This window comes from Dama dama, chromosome 12 (genome assembly GCF_033118175.1).
Source record: "Dama dama isolate Ldn47 chromosome 12, ASM3311817v1, whole genome shotgun sequence".
Taxonomy (NCBI): domain Eukaryota; kingdom Metazoa; phylum Chordata; class Mammalia; order Artiodactyla; family Cervidae; genus Dama; species Dama dama.
Window position 1 is genome coordinate 69532338 of NC_083692.1, and position 17637 is coordinate 69549974.

Sequence of the window (17637 nt, forward strand, 5' to 3'; positions counted from 1 at the left end):
ATTCTGGTCAAACTCTCCACAGTTTCTGCCTCTCTTAACACTAACCGATTTGACTAGACGATCTCTAGTTATGATCTCAGTCCAACACTCTCTAAGTCACTGCATCTGAAATAATGAGAGAGTTATGCAGATCCCTCAGGAGAAGTGTTTGTGATCAGCAAGTGACCAGCTCTAAACATGCCCACCAAAATGCAAATAAAAATTCAAAATGCATGCATGCTTGGTTGCTCAGTCATGTCCAACTTTTTGTGACCCCATGGACTGTAGCCCACCAAGCTCCTCTGTCCATGGGATTTTCCAGCAAGAATACTGGAGTGGGTTGCCATGCCCTCTTCCAGGGGACCTTCCTGACCCAGGGATCAAACCTGAATCTCCTGCATTGGCAGGCAGATTCTTTTACCACTGAGCAAACTGGGAAGCCCAAAAATGTTACGAACTGGACATTAAATGTATTTTTATAATAATATATATTTTAGCTGCCCTCAGGAAGTAAAAATTTAGATAATGTTAGCTGCATCAGTTAAGAAATGATGTTTGTGAACTATATGTTATATCTAGACAAGGGTCTGTGAAGTCTTCAATGCTATACAACCAAGAGCCTCTCTCACAACCCCCAATCCATTTAGTGTCTTAGCTAAATTCACTGGGGATATAAGAGAGACTCTTGAAGTGTAAGTGAATTTCAAATTTTATTAGCTTTCTCTACCAACAGTATCAGCAAAAACAAACAGCAGTGTAACATACCTTAAACAAAAGATGGTATCAGCTAGAAAGAGTTTTAGACAGAAGCAAAAAATCAAGGAAAAAAAAAAAATCACCAGTCTAATTTCATGTATGATTGTAGTAAGACGCATTTAAATGATGCTTTACTCTCCCACATTCCAGCTACGAAAGAGGTCACCTACAAAGAGCCTTAGCCCGCCACAAGTCTTAGACACCATCTCACAAGGTATGGAATCTTTGGGGGCTAAGATGTGGCCCCAGCTCAAGTGACAAACCACAAAGCGTTTTACCCTGCATTTCTATATGTCCTGAGGCTGGAGCCGGGGACCCACAGCAGTCTTAAATGAAACACACCCAGTTCTGACTTCTTGAGAGTGATCACAAATATCCATGACAAACACTGATCCCTAAACTTGCTGAGGGTCAATCTGAGTTTTCCATAACCCTAGGCCGATGTGGGGAGCAGCAAGTCAGTTAGCTGAGAAGTGAGTTTAACTTAATTAAAAAGTATATCACAAACTTTAGAGACCTTTGCCATCCTATGCAGTACCAGCAGTGTATTTGGGGATTTTCAAAAGTTGTAAATGATAACTCTTCTAAATATCAAGAGTTAATAACACTTGTAAATATCAAGGGTCTGCTATGCCTATTTCCTAAAACAGAATAAATATAAGATCCGAGTTTATATTTCACCTTTTCTTAGGCCCGAAGCAAAGGACAGGTCTAACAATAACCAGAAGATTGAAAATAAACACATGAGTTATGTTGGAAGGAGTGAAAATGCACCATTTTAAGTCTCAGACTGGTAAAATGACTACTGCTCCTAGGACACTCACTCACTCATGACTATAGTCGTGTCTGACTCTTTGCGACCCCATGGACTATACAGTCCCTGGAATTTTCCAGGCCAGAATACTGGAGTGAGGGGCCTTTCCCTTCTCCAGGGGATCTTCCCAACCCAGGGATAGAACCCAGGTCTCCTGCATTGCGGGCGGATTCTTTACCAACTGAACCACAAGGGAAGCCCAGGAAAACCTAAGAAATAGCCTGAGCTTGACACAGAATTGCCCCAATTCCCATGAGTCAGCATTCAGCCAAGGAAAGATCCAGTGCTTACATATTATATTGAACATCAGTATCAAGACACATGAATTCACCGTACTTTTTCCTCTACTTGTATTGCTTTGTTTCAAAATATTTATTCCCATGGTGTTGAAGTTATTTCTCTAAGTTTAACCAATTTCAAACATTTTTAGCAACTGAATATCAATGTTTAAAACACATTAAAAAAAAAAGTCCTGAGATATTTTAACATTTTACTTTGGATGGAAAATTACAGAGCTCTTGGTTATTTTAATGAGACTGTAGGTTTTATCGGGTCACAGTTTGAACACACTAGGTTAAAACACAAAAACAAAAAACTTATTTGCTGTCTTGAAGGCACAGAAAAGATCACACCGTAGTAAAGGGAAGGCACTTGAAAAAGCTGACATTGTCAACTGTATCACTGTTCTTTGGCAAAAAGGAAATTTTGGTTCATAAGGAAGCATTCAGTTCAGTTTAGTTCAGTTGCTCAGTCGTGTCCGACTCTTTGCGACCCCATGAATCGCAGCACGCCAGGCCTCCCTGTCTATCACCAGCTCCCAGAGTTTACTCAAACTCATGCCCATCGAGTTAACTCTTAAATATGTTATCAAGATGCCTCCTGAAAGCTAGGGGTGGAGAAAAGAAAGAAAAGTAGAGGCAAGAATAAGTTCCCCCAAGTGGCCAGAATAGGGCTGGATTCATGACCACCCATGTGCCATCATTAATCCAACATGCACAGGTAGCTCCATGCTGGTTTCAAACCCATGGACCAAACCATCCTGGATGAAGCTGTCTGTCTGCTCCCCTAAGAAATGGAGACTTGGAAAAAAAAAAAGAGAGAAATGGAGACTCGTCATTCAGTGAGAAACTGTGGCCAAACACCTTTCCTGTGTTCATCATAGTACACCAGCTCTTCAAAGAGGCAATGTGAAACCAGAATGTCTAAAACAAACACTTGAAGACATTTCCCTTCAAGAAAAAGACAACCAAAAATGAAAGAAAGGAAAATTTATCCTTTACCTGTCTCCCACATGATTTTCATACCAGTACATGACTTTAATATATTAAGGTCACTTTTCATGCTTACTCTGAAGAAGGGTTTTTATATCGGCTGTTTGCTTTTTTAAGGAAAATCCAACCAATATGGCAAAATTGCACAAAATGTGTAATAAAAACATAATGGGAAATTCAGTCAACATTTGTTGAAAGTCAAATAATAAAACATTATTACCCTATACATCTATTGAACATTTTTCTCCTAGGGAAATATATAATTCCTTTTTATTGTACCAGCAAACATGCCAGGATCAGTTATTACTTAGTAGACTGAAGTCGGATGCCTGAATATAGACTTAAAAATGAAGTCAATAATCTAATAACATAAAAGTCTCCCCCTCAAACTAATAAGAAATATTGTCAGCATATAGGTTCCTCTCTGGATAACACTATATGAGGTTTTCTTCAAATACTCCTTTGCAGGAATTCAAGTTCATATCACTTTTACAACTATGCACATGTAGAGGGGCACAAATACCTGATAAAAGTTAAGCACTTTTTTCAGAAACTGATGATGCCATATGCTTAACAAAATAGGCTTCCAGAAGTCTTTTTCCCTGACAGATCAGTTGGTAAAGAATCCGCCTGCAATGCAGGAGTGAAAGTGAAAGTGAAGTCGCTTGGTCGTGTCCGACTCTTTGCGACCCCATGGACTGTAGCCTACCAGGATCCTCAGTCCATGGGATTTTCCAGGCAAGAGTACTGGCGTGGGTTGCCATTTCCTTCTCCAGGGGATCTTCCTGACCCAGGGAGACCCAGGTTCAATTCCTGGGTCGGAAAGATCCCCTGAAGAAGGGATAGGCTACCCCTACTCCAGTATTCTTGAGCTTCCCTTGTGGCTCAGCTGGTAAAGAATCTACCTGCAATGTGGAAGACCTGGGTTCAATCCCTGGGTTGGGAACATTCCCTGGAGAAGGGAAAGGCTACCTAGTCCAGAGTGATTTTCACTTTCACTTTTTCATAAATACAGCAACAAAATAATAACTTTACATCTTACAGAGTAAAAAAGCATGTTTTTAAAGATGACTAAAGGAAACACATAAAATAATCATATTGTTAGGCCAATTTCTTTCCCAATTTGCACTAATGATCAATACAGAAATATTCCTACTAAATATAAGTATTATTTTTGAAAGTCACATAAATTAGTTACATTTCCTTGGCAAAAACACTAGAAGAATTTCCAGTTCGATAAAAGGCTGATGTTTTCTCCCTTTATGAGCTATTCTCACTCATGACTCTGGAACTCAGGTACACCATAACATTATCAGGAGTATAGAAAATTGACCACCAATTGAGTACCAACTTTCAATTCAATTGAGAGAACAAGGTCAATAGAAACAATCTTCCAATTTCAGCAAACCAAGCCCTGTAATAGTAATTATAACTTCAATAAGTGAAAGTGAAAATCACTCAGTCGTGTCCCACTCTTTGATACCATGGACTGTAGCTTGCCAGGCTCCTCTGTCTATGGAATTCTCCAGACAAGAACAATGGAGGGGTTAGCCATTCCTTTCTTCAGGGGATCTTCCCAACTCAGGGACTGAGCCCAGGTCTCCCGCTTTACAAGCAGATTCTTTACAGTCTGAGCCACCAGGGAAGCCCATACCTTCGATGTGCTACTATCATTCTAAAAGAGTCAGTGACTCTAGGTTTAAAAGTTATTGTTGTTGTTTTTTTTTAATGGTATTACATATTGCTATGAAAGATATAAGGCAAGTTTCTGATATATGAGCCATAGTCAACTAATGATCAAATCTATGTGTTCAAAGGCACACAATCAATTGATTCATATTAAAGCAAATTTGCATCTTCTATGTTTCAAAAGTTACTAGCTAGACATTTCTTCTACTGTGGGCCATTTACTAAATTCTAATAATAACAGTAATCATACTTGCTGCTGCTGCTAAGTCGCTTCAGTCATGTCCGACTCTGTGACCCCATGGACTGCAGCCTATCAGGCTCCTCTGCTCATGGGATTTTCCAGGCAAGAGTACTGGGGTGGGTTGCCATTGCCTTCTCCAAGTAATCATACTTACCATCTATTAAATACTTACTAGAACCTCTATACTATACTAAGTGTTTCTGTTTCACATGCCTTATTTCACTTAATCCTCACAACAGCCTTAAGGAATTGAAGAGGGAGAGGAAGAATCTGGACTCAGACCCTGCCTGGGTTTGAATCCTGTTTCTCTTACTTCCCAGCTGTGGAGCTTTATTCCTCCTTTTACAGATGGGCTTCCCTCGTGGCTCAGCGATAAAGAATTGGCCTGCAATGCAGAAGACCTGCAGAAGATGCCGGTTCGATCCCTGGAGAAGATCCCCTGGAGAAGGAAACAGCAACCTGCTCCAGAATTCTTGCCTGGAAAGCCCCATGGACAGAGAGGAGCCTGACGGGTTACAGTCCTTGGGGCTGCAAAGAGTCAGACTGAGTGACTAAACAACAACAACTATGACTCAGATAAAAAGAGGCAGAGCCCAGTCACTTCCCAAGAACAAATTGTTACAGGAAGTAAAAAGAATGAAATACAAGATTTCCTATGGGAAAAGTTACAGGTTAAAATGCATGGGGAAGGGGGAAAGAGGAACAGAGTCTTCAGAAAAGGACAACTATAACCAACCAATAGTAGCATCAAATGAAGCTAGGCGACTTAGTAGCTCAGTCGTGTCCGACTCTGTGTGACCCCATGGACTGTAGCCCTCCAGGCTCTTCTATCCATGAAATTTTCCAGGCAAGAGTACTGGAGTGGGTTGCCATTCCCTTCAAGGAATCTTTCTGATCCAGGGATGGAACCTAGATCTCGCGCATTGCAGGCAGATTCTTTATCATCTGAGCCACCAGGGAAGCCCCCAAACAAATGCAAAAGCTAAGTAAAATGATTGTTCTTGCCTCAAGCAAGTCCTTTCACTCCTCCATTCCTAACCAGACTAGACCCCTAAGTCCACTACCAAGAACTACTAAGTTCAATATTGGCAAATACACAAGTAGAGCCAGCCTTAACTCCAGTTCTCAGAGTTAAGTGAAGATCTCAAGAAAATAATCCAAGTATATATGTTTAAGAACAGGGAGCCCAGCCAAATGTTAACTATTTCTTTAGAGATTTCTCTAGGAAGAGCCGCATAAAAGTGAATGACTGCCTATACCGTGAAAGCAGACCAAGGCCAAAAAAATAAAAATAAAAAGAGCTTAGAAATGTGGTAGGCATCATTAGAAAAACCTGTGCAAGGATTCCTAAGAGAAAAAATACAGAAACAAGGTAAAGACACTTATTTGCTTAGAGTTTGACTTATGACTCATTAGAATAGGAATCAATAGTAACCAAATAACTAATGCATAACAAAGGAGCTCAGGAAAAAATTAAATTGTGCAAAAGGGCAGTTTACCAACAAAAGAACAGAGTTGTATCTCCTCTAAGAATTCATCTTGACTAGCCATATCTGAACTAACTGTACAACAATATTTTAGTTTCCAACATTCTATGATTCTAATAATTTATAGTTATTAGATGTGTCTTGAACTCCTCAGACCACAGGTTATTCAAAATTAATTACTATATTATCCTTTCTGCTTTCTAAAAACTATCCAAATAGTGCCACAAACAGTACACAGTGAGTGTAAATAAACTCCAACGACTGGTGAAAATCATGGGCTGACTATAGGACAGACTGTTTTACATAAAATGTGGTAAAAAAACAATACTAGTTGAAAGAGTACTCCAGTAAGAGAACTAGAAAATCACCAATGGGCAATACCCATAGTAACTATTTCATGTAAGAACCATTGATGGGTGCTAAAATCAGTGGGGGAAAGTGTAAGGTGAGAAAGAGGATAGTTGCAGAGACTCAAAGGATATCCCCACAAGGCAATTATAGGAAAAAGGACATTAGTAACTTTACAGTGGAGAAACATAGCAGACATCACCCCTTAACCAAGCAAATAAGTTTAACCCTGTGCAACAAGACAAGTCTGGTCCCCCGGATAACATACCCTGAGAAGGGCAACATCACTTCTAGGGTATTCTTGCCAAAAATGTTTACCTGCATCTACTCATGAGAAAACATTAAACATAAACTTAGGGACATTCAACAAAATAACTTAAACTCTTCAAAAGTGACAGTATCATAAAAGATAAAAAAAAAAAAATAGTAAGGAACAGTCACAGGATGAAGAAGACCACAAAGACATGACAACTAATCTCATGTGTGATCCTGAAATAGAAAAGAGACATTAGTCAAAAACAAAACAAAACAACTAGCAAAGTTCAAAACAGGTCTGTAAATTACTTGACTATATTGTATTAAAACCAATTTCCTGATTTTGACAATTGTATAGTGGTTATGTAAGATGTTAACATTAGGGGAACCTGAGTGAAGCATATATGGTTATTCTCTATAATATTTCTTCAACTTTTCTGTAAGTTAAAATTTCAAAATAAGATAAATACATAGGGGCTGGGGGCTTTTGCCTGAGTAAGGAAGTCCAGGAATAAGATTGAGAGATGCAGATAAAGGACTACATCCTCAGCCAGTACTTAGATGCAGTATGTCCTATGTTCTTGGGGTCAAAGGGCCCATTTACTGTAAAACTGCAGAATAGAATAGAATAAGGGTGAGTTTGGGAGTTGAAAAAATATTAGACATCACAAAATTCTACTCCACTTTAAATTGAAGGATTCTGCAACCAGAGTGGTTAAGGAGACAGCCCAAGTTTAATGCACTGACTTGGAAAACATAAATTTGTAATTTCATGAAAACAAAGAGGCCATGGAGAATGATGTTACAAAATAGAAGCCAAAGTGCAAAATAAAAGTTAGGTTTGGGGAAAATGAAACTACATATTTACCTTTGGGCATATACTAAAAGAAACTCCACCTGGAAAGATTAAAGAGTTAAGAATAAGAAAGCAAACCATAAAGAACCTAGAAGAATATTTAGGTGAAAAATTTACATTTCATATCTTAGGACAGAAAAGCATAAATTTAAAGTTAAGAATATAAAAAAATAATATTTAAAAGTACAACAATTGGTAAAATATCTACAATAAAAATATGACATGTAAAGCACCAACACCCTTAACATGTGCAGATCAATAAATAATAAAAAAAAAACCAGTAGACAGTAAGAACAAACACGCTGATGGAAAATTAGGAAAAGGACACCAGGCAAGTAATTCAAGACAATAAACAAGGGGAAAATATAAAATGCATTAAAAAATGCAAATTATGTAAATTATCAAAAAATGTAAATTATGAGATGTCATTCTTGATCCATCATACTAAAAACAAAATGATGACTCTCTTCAATACTGACAAAAGTTACAGAAACGGATACTATACACTGTGAACTGTTAGGAATTGGATTAACATAATCTTTTTGATAGTAATTTGTCAATAAACATCAAAATCCTTCAAAATATAAATACCCTTTAGTTTGAAACTGCTAACAGTTGTTAAAGTGAGGCTGATGGACCCCTAGAGTCCCTGACTGAGACTCTCTCAAAGGTCTAGAGGGTCAAAACTATTTTTACAGAAATGGTAAGACTTGATTTGCCTTTTCTTCTGTGTGACATTAGAACTGATGGTGCAAAAAGAATGGTGGCTAAAACTGCCAGCTCCTGAGCACAAACCAAGGCTGGACACAACTGGCCTAGGAGTCTCATGCTTGCAGGAAGAAAGAAAGCCAGTTTCACATAAGAATATCTTAAGATTCACTTATTAATTTTATTAACTCTCAACCCTAGATACACATTCTCTTAACATTCTGTATAACAAAATAAGAGGTAAACCAGAAGCACGTCTACTGCATATCGAAGCATGATGACTATCTGAAGGGGAAGCATTTGTATGACTGTTTCAGAGCTGAACTAGGTGCCCTTTCCATGGAACACCAATTCTTCTTGGATGAATGACAAACAAACTATGATTATTCACATTTGGGGATCTGGCAGACATTTTCTCAAAAATAAACAACATGAGCCTGTCACTTCAAGAGAAACAACCAATAGTATTTGCTGCCAACAAAAAAACTGAGCTTTCAAGGGGAAAATCAAATATTGGAAAACTCTGCATCCATCACCGTAAGTGTTACAGCTTCAAATCCTACAGACTTTTCTGATGAGATCAGTGGGGATATCAACAAATGTGATTGTTTTTGATGCTGTGTAATGAAAGGTGACAACATTTAGAAGATCTGCATAACTCACAACCAGTATTTTGCAAATGAACAATGAATGATGATAAGAACTATGCATGGGTGAAAGATCCACTCAAAGTTCAAGACTGGCCAAAAAGTTCTATAATATGGCTTCACTTTCCACATTGCAATTAACTTCTAAGAAAATACCACTTGTTGGGTACTATATAGTAACAAAAATACTTTTCCCTTTTCCAACTACAATTTTTGTCTAAGGCCAGAATTTCTTCATATTCTTTCATCAAGATAGCATATCACAGGTTGAATGCCAAAGAAGACAGATCTTGTTTCTATTAAGACAAATCTTGTTTCTATTAAGACAAGTAGTAAAGAGATTTGCAAAAGTGTAAAACAAGGCCATTTTTTCTCATTAGCTTTTTGAAATTATGGTTATTAGTCTTTAAAATAAGCAATTTTTAAAATTTCTCAGGTTTAATTTACATTTTGGTAAATATCAACAGATAAAACCCATGTAAACAAAAGTTTTCTGGGGTCCTCAGTACCTTTTTAGAGTTTGAAGAGACCAAAAGTTTGAAAACTGATGATATGGTCATTCCCAATTCCTGAGACTCTAAAGTATTAATAGGAAAACAAGCAGACTTGGCATGATATAAATACAGAAATAGGACACCTTATCTTTGACAAAGGAGGCAAGAATATACAATAGAAAAAAGACAACCTCTTTAACAAGTGGTGCTGGGAAAACTGGTCAATCACTTGTAAAAGAATGAAACTAGAACACTTTCTAACACCATACACAAAAATAAACTCAAAATGGATTAAAGATCTAAATGTAAGACCAGAAACTATAAAACTCCTAGAGGAGAACATAGGCAAAACACTCTCTGACATAAATCACAGCAAGATCCTCTATGACCCACCTCCCAGAGTAATGGAAATAAAAGCAAAAATAAACAAATGGGACCTAATTAAACTTAAAAGGTTTTGTACAACAAAGGAAACTATAAGCAAGGTGAAAAGACAGCCTTCAGAATGGGAGAAAATAATAGCAAGTGAAGAAACAGACAAAGGATTAATCTCAAAAATATACAAGCAACTCCTGCAGCTCAATTCCAGAAAAATAAATGACCCAATCGAAAAACGGGCCAAAGATCTAAACAGACATTTCTCCAAAGAAGACATACAGATGGCTAACAAACACATGAAAAGATGCTCAACATCACTCATTATCAGAGAAATGCAAATCAAAACCTCAATGAGGTACCATTACACGCCAGTCAGGATAGCTGCTATCCAAAAGTCTCCAGCAATAAATGCTGGAGAGGGTGTGGAGAAAACGGAACCCTCTTACACTGTTGGTGGGAATGCAAACTAGTACAGCCACTATGGAGAACAGTGTGGAGATTCCTTAAAAAACTGGAAATAGAACTGCCATATGACCCAGCAATCCCACTCCTGGGCATACACACCGAGGAAACCAGATCTGAAAGAGACACGTGTACCCCAATGTTCATCGCAGCACTGTTTATAATAGCCAGGACATGGAAGCAACCTAGATGCCCATCAGCAGACGAATGGATAAGAAAGCTGCGGTACATATACACAATGGAATATTACTTAGCCATCAAAAAGAATACATTTGAATCAGTTCTAATGAGATGGATAAAACTGGAGGCCATTATACAGAGTGAAGTAAGCCAGAAAGATAAAGACCAATACAGTATACTAATGCATATATATGGAATTTAGAAAGATGGTAACGATAACCCTATATGCAAGACAGAAAAAGAGACACAGATGTATAGAACAGACTTTTGGACTCTATGGGAGAAGGCGAGGGTGGGATGTTTCAAGAGAACAGCATTGAAACATGTATATTATCAAGTGTGAAACAGATCACCAGTCCAGGTTGGATGCATGAGACAAGTGCTCAGGGCTGGTGCACTGGGATGACCCAGAGGGATGGGATGGGGAGGGAGGAGGGTGGGGGGATCAGGATGGGGAACACATGTAAATCCATGGCTGATCCATGTCAATGTATGGCAAAAACCACTACAATATTGTAAAGGAATTAGCCTCCAACTAATAAAAATAATTGGGGAAAAAAAATAAATACAGAAAATTAGAAAAGCAAAACTCTTGATGTCCAGCAAGACATCTAGAATGTGGATATTATTAGTTACTTGAAATAAATTATAAGGAATTTTTAAAGACGAGAAATGCTTACAATATGTTAAATGAGAAAAACAGGACCTATAAACTATATTAGCAGAGAAAGTATTGCACAGAAAAAAAAGACTAGAAATATTTTTAAAATATATTAACAGAAATTTTCAGAGCTGAAAGATTATGAATATTTTTTTATTCTCTTTACTGAGCATGTACTACTTTTAAAATCAGCAAAGTAAAAATTTTCAGCAATTTTAAAAAGCATTTCAGTACTTTGATTATTTTCAGAATTCAATCTAGGTGAACATCACACAAAAAAATTATTGCTGCTGTTATTAATATTAAAATTAATTAAGGTGGCTTAGTATAGAACTCTGAACTGAAAGTCATGAAACCTGTATTCTAGACACTTTTGAGCCATCCAATATCTCCAGGCTTTTTGACAAGTCACTTAACTTCTTTGAACCACCAGAAATTATCTCTGAGGTCCTTACTTGACTAATCCTCAGGTAAAATGAACTGTCAAATCTAAAGGTTGTTCGAGTCCTAATCTAAAGGTTGTTGCATCCAACACCTAAAGTAAAACAGTGCTATAGTGCAAACTGTGAGGCCAACTCTCAAATTACACCCTTTATGGAATTCCTACCCATGCTGCTCTTCAATTCCTTCTGCAGATTGGTAGGACAGCTCTCTCAATAAACTTTCCAGTAAAAGAAGAGTTAGTTATACCCTAAATGGTATTTGAAAGAAGCAAAAATATTTGGAGATCCATATATCATATGCCATATCTCAAAAAAAGGCATATGAGAATAGGCAAGACATGTGGTGTCCCAAAGGAATGGGAGTCTTTCGTAAATGGACTTCATCAATGCACACATGTAGAATCGAGAAAAATGGTACCGATGAACCTATTTGCAGGGCAGGAAGAGAGACGCAGACACAGAGAACAGACTTGTAGGCACAGGGAGGGGAATGAGAGGGTGGGGTGAACTGAGAGAGCAGCACTGACATAGACACGATCATGTGTAAAATAGATAGCTACTGGGAAGCTGCTATATAACACAGGGAGCCCAACCCACCGCTCAGTGAATAGAGGGGTAGGATGGGGACGGGTGGAAGAGAGGCTATATATGTATACATACAGCTGGTTCATGTTTTTATAAAGCAAAAATACAACACTGTAAAGCAATTACATTCCAATTTTTAAAAAACGACATAAAACCTTAATAAAAGTAAGAACAGGTTACCTCTAATGGAGAGGAGAAGGTATTTGCTACGGAAAAGGAAGAAAAAGAATGAGGCAGAGAGGAAGAGAAGAGAGCAAAAGAGAGAAGCAAAAATACAGTGCTAATATAAGGACGTAACAAGAGCAGAATTATCTAAGTGCATGATGTATCTTAAAATTGCCCAGAAAAATCTATCTATTCCCTGACCAGCCTTCACCCATTCTAACTCTGTCAATTTTGTTCCTTGTTAGCAAATCTGATAAAAATCTTTAAGACTATAAAAGGATAAATTAAATCTGGATAATATTCAAAAGAGATCCCTTCATTTTACAGGTTAGGAAAACTGAGTCCTTCAAGGAAAATACTGAGTCATAAAAGACCTTAAATTTGTACATTACTAATACCAATTATCCAATAATCTCTCTGCTAGAAAACACTTCCTTGATGATGTCAAAGACAAGGAAGCTCATGGTGTTCAGTGCCACAGAGTAAAATGGAATAAATTTAGATTTGGCTTTAAAACAGAATAAAGATAAACAAACATTCTATACTTTAAACATGGGACAAGTACCCCTTCTGGTCCTGGATTGGTTTTTTGTGTAATGTCAGGGCCTCGGTTTATACATCTTTAAAATGAGGAAATCTATAGCATATAGTTGCTAAAGTCCCTTCTTAGAAAGTTGGATAAGCGTAAAAATCATTGGAAAAAAGACATGTGCGGGGAGAAGGGAAGTATGAAATACACCTGGAATGTGTATCCAATGTTGTTACTGTTCACTCAGTCGTGTCCGACTCTTTGCAACCCCGTGGACTACAGCACGCCAGGCTTCCCTGTCCTTCACCATCTCCTGGAACTTGCTCAAACTCATGTCCGTTGAACTGGTGATGTGATTCAACCATCTCATCCTCTGTTATCCCCGCTCTCATCCTCTGCCATCCCCCATCTGCGCATCCGTATGGTTGCTTGACGCAACAGTAGAATCCGTAGGGTACCAGTCTCTGACCGGCTTGGAACACTTGAGGTCACTTTGTTGCAGTAGAGAGCCACAGTCAACCAGAAGAGTCCCCTTTAGGCTGTACTCTCCTTTGTTTCCAGAGGCCAATTAAAAGTGTCCTCCATTTTCATCTTTTGAATCTACAATTCATAGTTCCACTTTGAGAGGGCCCTGCCACCTGTCATTCATTCCTAGAATCTGTCAATTAACCACTCAAGGGTAAAGAATCCGCCTGCCAATGCAGGAGATGCAGTTCGATCCCTGGGAGGGGAAGATCCCCTGGAGAAGGAAATAACAACCCACGCCAGTACTCTTGCCTGGAGAATTCCATGGACAGAGGAGCCTGGCAGACTACACCGTCCATGGGGTTGCAAAGAGGAGGACACAACTTAGCAACCAAACAACAATAACGAATTTATGCAGCACCTACTTACGTGCACCCATCAACTAGCAAAACCCAAGTTTTCAACAAATATTTGTTGATTTGAACTTAATTGCATGGCCCTGGAAGGCTGCCTGGGATTCAGCCACTAAGGCTCTCCTATAAGGCTGGTCAAAGAAGAAACCTTTTTCAACATCCCTGATCTAACACCTGACACTCGTGTTCCTCCCCAGTTTTGTGTGACACGTGTTCCTAAGCACCGGCTGGGCTGCCAGGCACGGCTGCTGCAGGGAAAAGGGCTCTGTGAGGGGCGAGGTGGGCACTTACCTGGGGAACCTCTGCTTCAGCTTCCTCAGGCTCTGCCTGGTAGGCGGTACAGACACTAGGCACTGGGCTATCTCGTCGTACTGGGCTTTGGTCAGTATCATGTTGGGCCAGGGACAGGGAGATGACAAGGGAAAGGAAAAAGGACACCCTGGTCTCGAGCAGTCTTGCTGTTGACAGACGAGGGTGCGGACACAGCAGCACAGCGCGGTGTCCCCGACTTCCTGGGCCCCTAACCCCCTGCAACCCTGGGTGCACAAGCCAAGACTTCACCGGGCACCTCCGCGGCGGGAGGCGGGCTGTAGACAGACTGCCCTTTCTTGGCGTTCTGAGCAGCCGCAGTGGGCCCAGCCGAAGGCAGCCAGCCGCCATGTCAGTTAAGGGCAAGCCAACCAGGAAGTAACGGCCGCAGGCAGAGGTGGCGCCTAAATCTCTAAGGGGAGGTCCCTGGGCACGGCCCACCTAGGATTAACGTGGGAAGCTCTTGGCTTTAATGCCTTCTCTGTTGCCAGAAGCCAGGGAGTCCTGGCGCATCGATCAGGCAGCAGGGCACACACGAGTCCGGGAAAGCGACTGCCAGGGCGCGCGATTTGAACACGCTTCCAACGCCTCCAAACGCGCACGTTTAACCCCAGCTCCAATCGGAGATAGGCCTGCAAAGAAACTCGCCTTCTCTCAGCGAAAGACTCTTTGCGCCCTGGAAGCCTGAGAAGAGGAGCTGTAACACCGCAAACCCACTAAGATCGCCATAGAGTTAACAGCTTGGCTTGTGTTAAGGGAAGTAAAAAAAAACTTGTGCAGCTCGCGAGGAACACAATTTTGGCCCTGCTGGGAAAGAGACTAGAAAACAAAAGCCACATCATCAAATAGTAAAGAATATGACTGCAGTATTCAAACAGTAGTGAATCTGACATTCACTCCTCACAATTAGGGGCTCAAGAAATGAAATCATTTCTTATTCATTTGCGAATTCCCAGTTCTCAAAAAATAGTAGAAAGTGTAGTCGCTCAGTTGTGTCCAACTCTTTGGGACCCTATGGACTGTAGCCCACCAGGCCCCTCTGTCCATGGGATTCTCCAGGCAAGAATCTCCTTCTCCAGGGGATCTTCCCAACCCAGGGATCAAACCCAGGTCTCCCGCATTGCAGGCGGATTCTTTATCAGCTGAGCCACCAGGGAAGCGTCCCCCCCCCCTCACCCCACCCCCACCCCCCCCCCCCAAAAAAATAGTAGGTGTTCAGTAAATATTTGGAGAAATAAGTCAGTGGAAGAATTTATCTGTTTTGTATTTGTGTTGTGGATGGATCTCAGCTTGCCCGAGGCCATTGATTAGGACATTAGCCCCTCCTTTAATCCATTTAAAATAAATAAATCTACTTGGCTCTTAGAAGGCCATGTGCTATGTTTGTTTTCAAATTTTAACATTTTATATGAAAAAGTGTTTAGATATTATAGAATGTGTAAGTGGTTATTTTGTTGTTCTTTTTTAAATCTGGAATAAGACCTGGGTTAGAAGTTTAGCTTAGATATGCCTCCTTAGATAAATTCTTTACACTGTCTAAGCCTCAATTCCTTTGTCTGTAAAACTGATTTTTAATTCATGGGGTTATTGGTAAGATTAAATAAGATAGTACAATGAATGGATTCCTTAGCTTCCAGCAGATAGTCTATGGAAGATAAATAGCCTGTATAAGACAGTTGTTCAGCAGCTTAGTCATGTCCAACTCTTTGTGACCCCATGGACTGCAGCTTGCCAGGCTTTCCTGTCCTTCACCATCTCCCAGAGCTTGCTCAAACTCATGTCCATTGAGTCGGTGATGCCATCCAACCATCTTGTCCTCTGTCGTCCCCTTCTCCTGCCTTCAATCTTTCCCAGCATCAGGGTCTTTTTCCAATGAGTCTACTTATTGTATAGGACTGCTTGATGATAATAGGTCAGGGCACTTACCAGGTGTTGTTTGCTCCCCACACTTTGACTCATTTGATCCCTATAATTTCCTAGGAGGCAGATACTATTGCCATTCTCCTCCTCCTCCAACTCTCCTCCTCCTCCTCCCTTTTGTGCAGGGTGAATAAACTGAGGCATGAAAAGGGTAAGTAACCTCCCAGAGGTCATGAGAATGAGCAAGCAGCAGGGGTAATTTAAACTCCTGAAATTTGGTTCCAGGATCTGTGCTCATGCCAACTCTCAGTAATGCTTAATTACTACACCAAAGAAAGAAAGGAAAAAAAAAAAGTCACACTCTCTTAGGCCAAAGGTTAAGGGTTTTTTTGTTTTTTTTTGAAAGGAGACAATGAATATTTCAAAGAATCTTTTAGTCCAAGTTTCAGAAAAGCTTCATCACTTTATTCTGCCAGGCGTCTCAAAGTCCCATATCAACAGTGGACCCTGAGTTCAGCAACCATAGATTCTTTTGAATATTTACATCAGAATGTTTCCTTCCCATATGCTTTGCATCTAGCTCTGGTTGTGTGACATTAGTACATAACTATTTATTTATGGCAGCATGGCCTGGAGTTGCCACCTGGCTAGTTTGTTGCTGACCCTGCCATGACTCTTACATGAAAGCTAGCTGACGATAAGCAGACACCACTTGATCCCCCATTCCTTTCTCCTTCCCCACTTCACTCTTCAATTCACAGCCAACAGATTTTTATAGAAAACATCAGTTCAAGGATGTTTGCACTGGATTATTTTTTATAGTAACTCTTCTCTCTGGCTCTTGTCCTGCACGCACCCTCACAACCCTAAAGGAAAAGGCCAGGTTTGTTTTTCTGTTTTTATTTTTAACGTGCTGGCAGTTTACAATTTTGACCCAAATCCAGTAGATTGTTTAGAGTTAGCGCCAGGGGAAAAAGCACAGTGATGTTACTGTTTTCGTTGGCAATGACAGTAGTGTTGTTTATTAAGCGTAAAATAGAAGCAAAGCAGAAACGTGATGGTTGCCATGTAGGTGTTTCTTATTTTCTTTGAACGTGAGCTAGTTGGAGTAAGCCAATTATTTGAGACACGTTTTCTCCCTCTTTTGCCCCATCCCTTGAAATCCATTGTGACCCCCATCTGCTCTTCCTCCTTCTAGAGCAGTCTCCATGCCTGGAGTTGCCCCACTCTCTCTCAGTCTGTCACTAATACCAACCATTTTCTACTAAGTAGGGTCATGAAACAAAAACAAAACCAAATAAAAAACCCAAAGAGCTGGCTACCTGTTTAAAATCAGCCATAAATTGTGTGACCTTGAGCAAGTGACAGCCTCTCTGATCCTGAATGTCCTCCATGTAACCCTAAGAAATGGAACTTTATAGTTCTGAGAGGGAGAAAGAATCTACAAATATTTTTAAAAAGTGTAGGAAATCATAATAAGAAAATATGTCACAATGAGGACTAATACAGCTCTCTGGAAGATGGTACTAAGTCAACAGCTTGACCAGATTTCCTTCTGCCAATTCAGGACCATGTGAATAATGAACAATTTTAAAGGAGTGTGGGGTTTGCCAGGGAGGTGACAGAAGGTCATTTCAAGAAG

The 17637-nt window shown here is 39.8% G+C and overlaps 1 protein-coding gene across 1 annotated transcript in view; it reads right to left on the reverse strand.

Moving 5' to 3' along the window:
- CDIN1 (CDAN1 interacting nuclease 1) overlaps positions 1-14424 on the reverse strand; it is a 232270-nt gene extending 217846 nt beyond the window's left edge. The window contains exon 1 of the mRNA XM_061157626.1: positions 14118-14424. Coding sequence (XP_061013609.1) covers positions 14118-14218 — 101 coding nt within the window. The 5' untranslated portion in view covers positions 14219-14424. The remainder of the gene's footprint in view (positions 1-14117) is intronic.
- Between the last annotated feature and the right edge of the window lie 3213 nt (positions 14425-17637).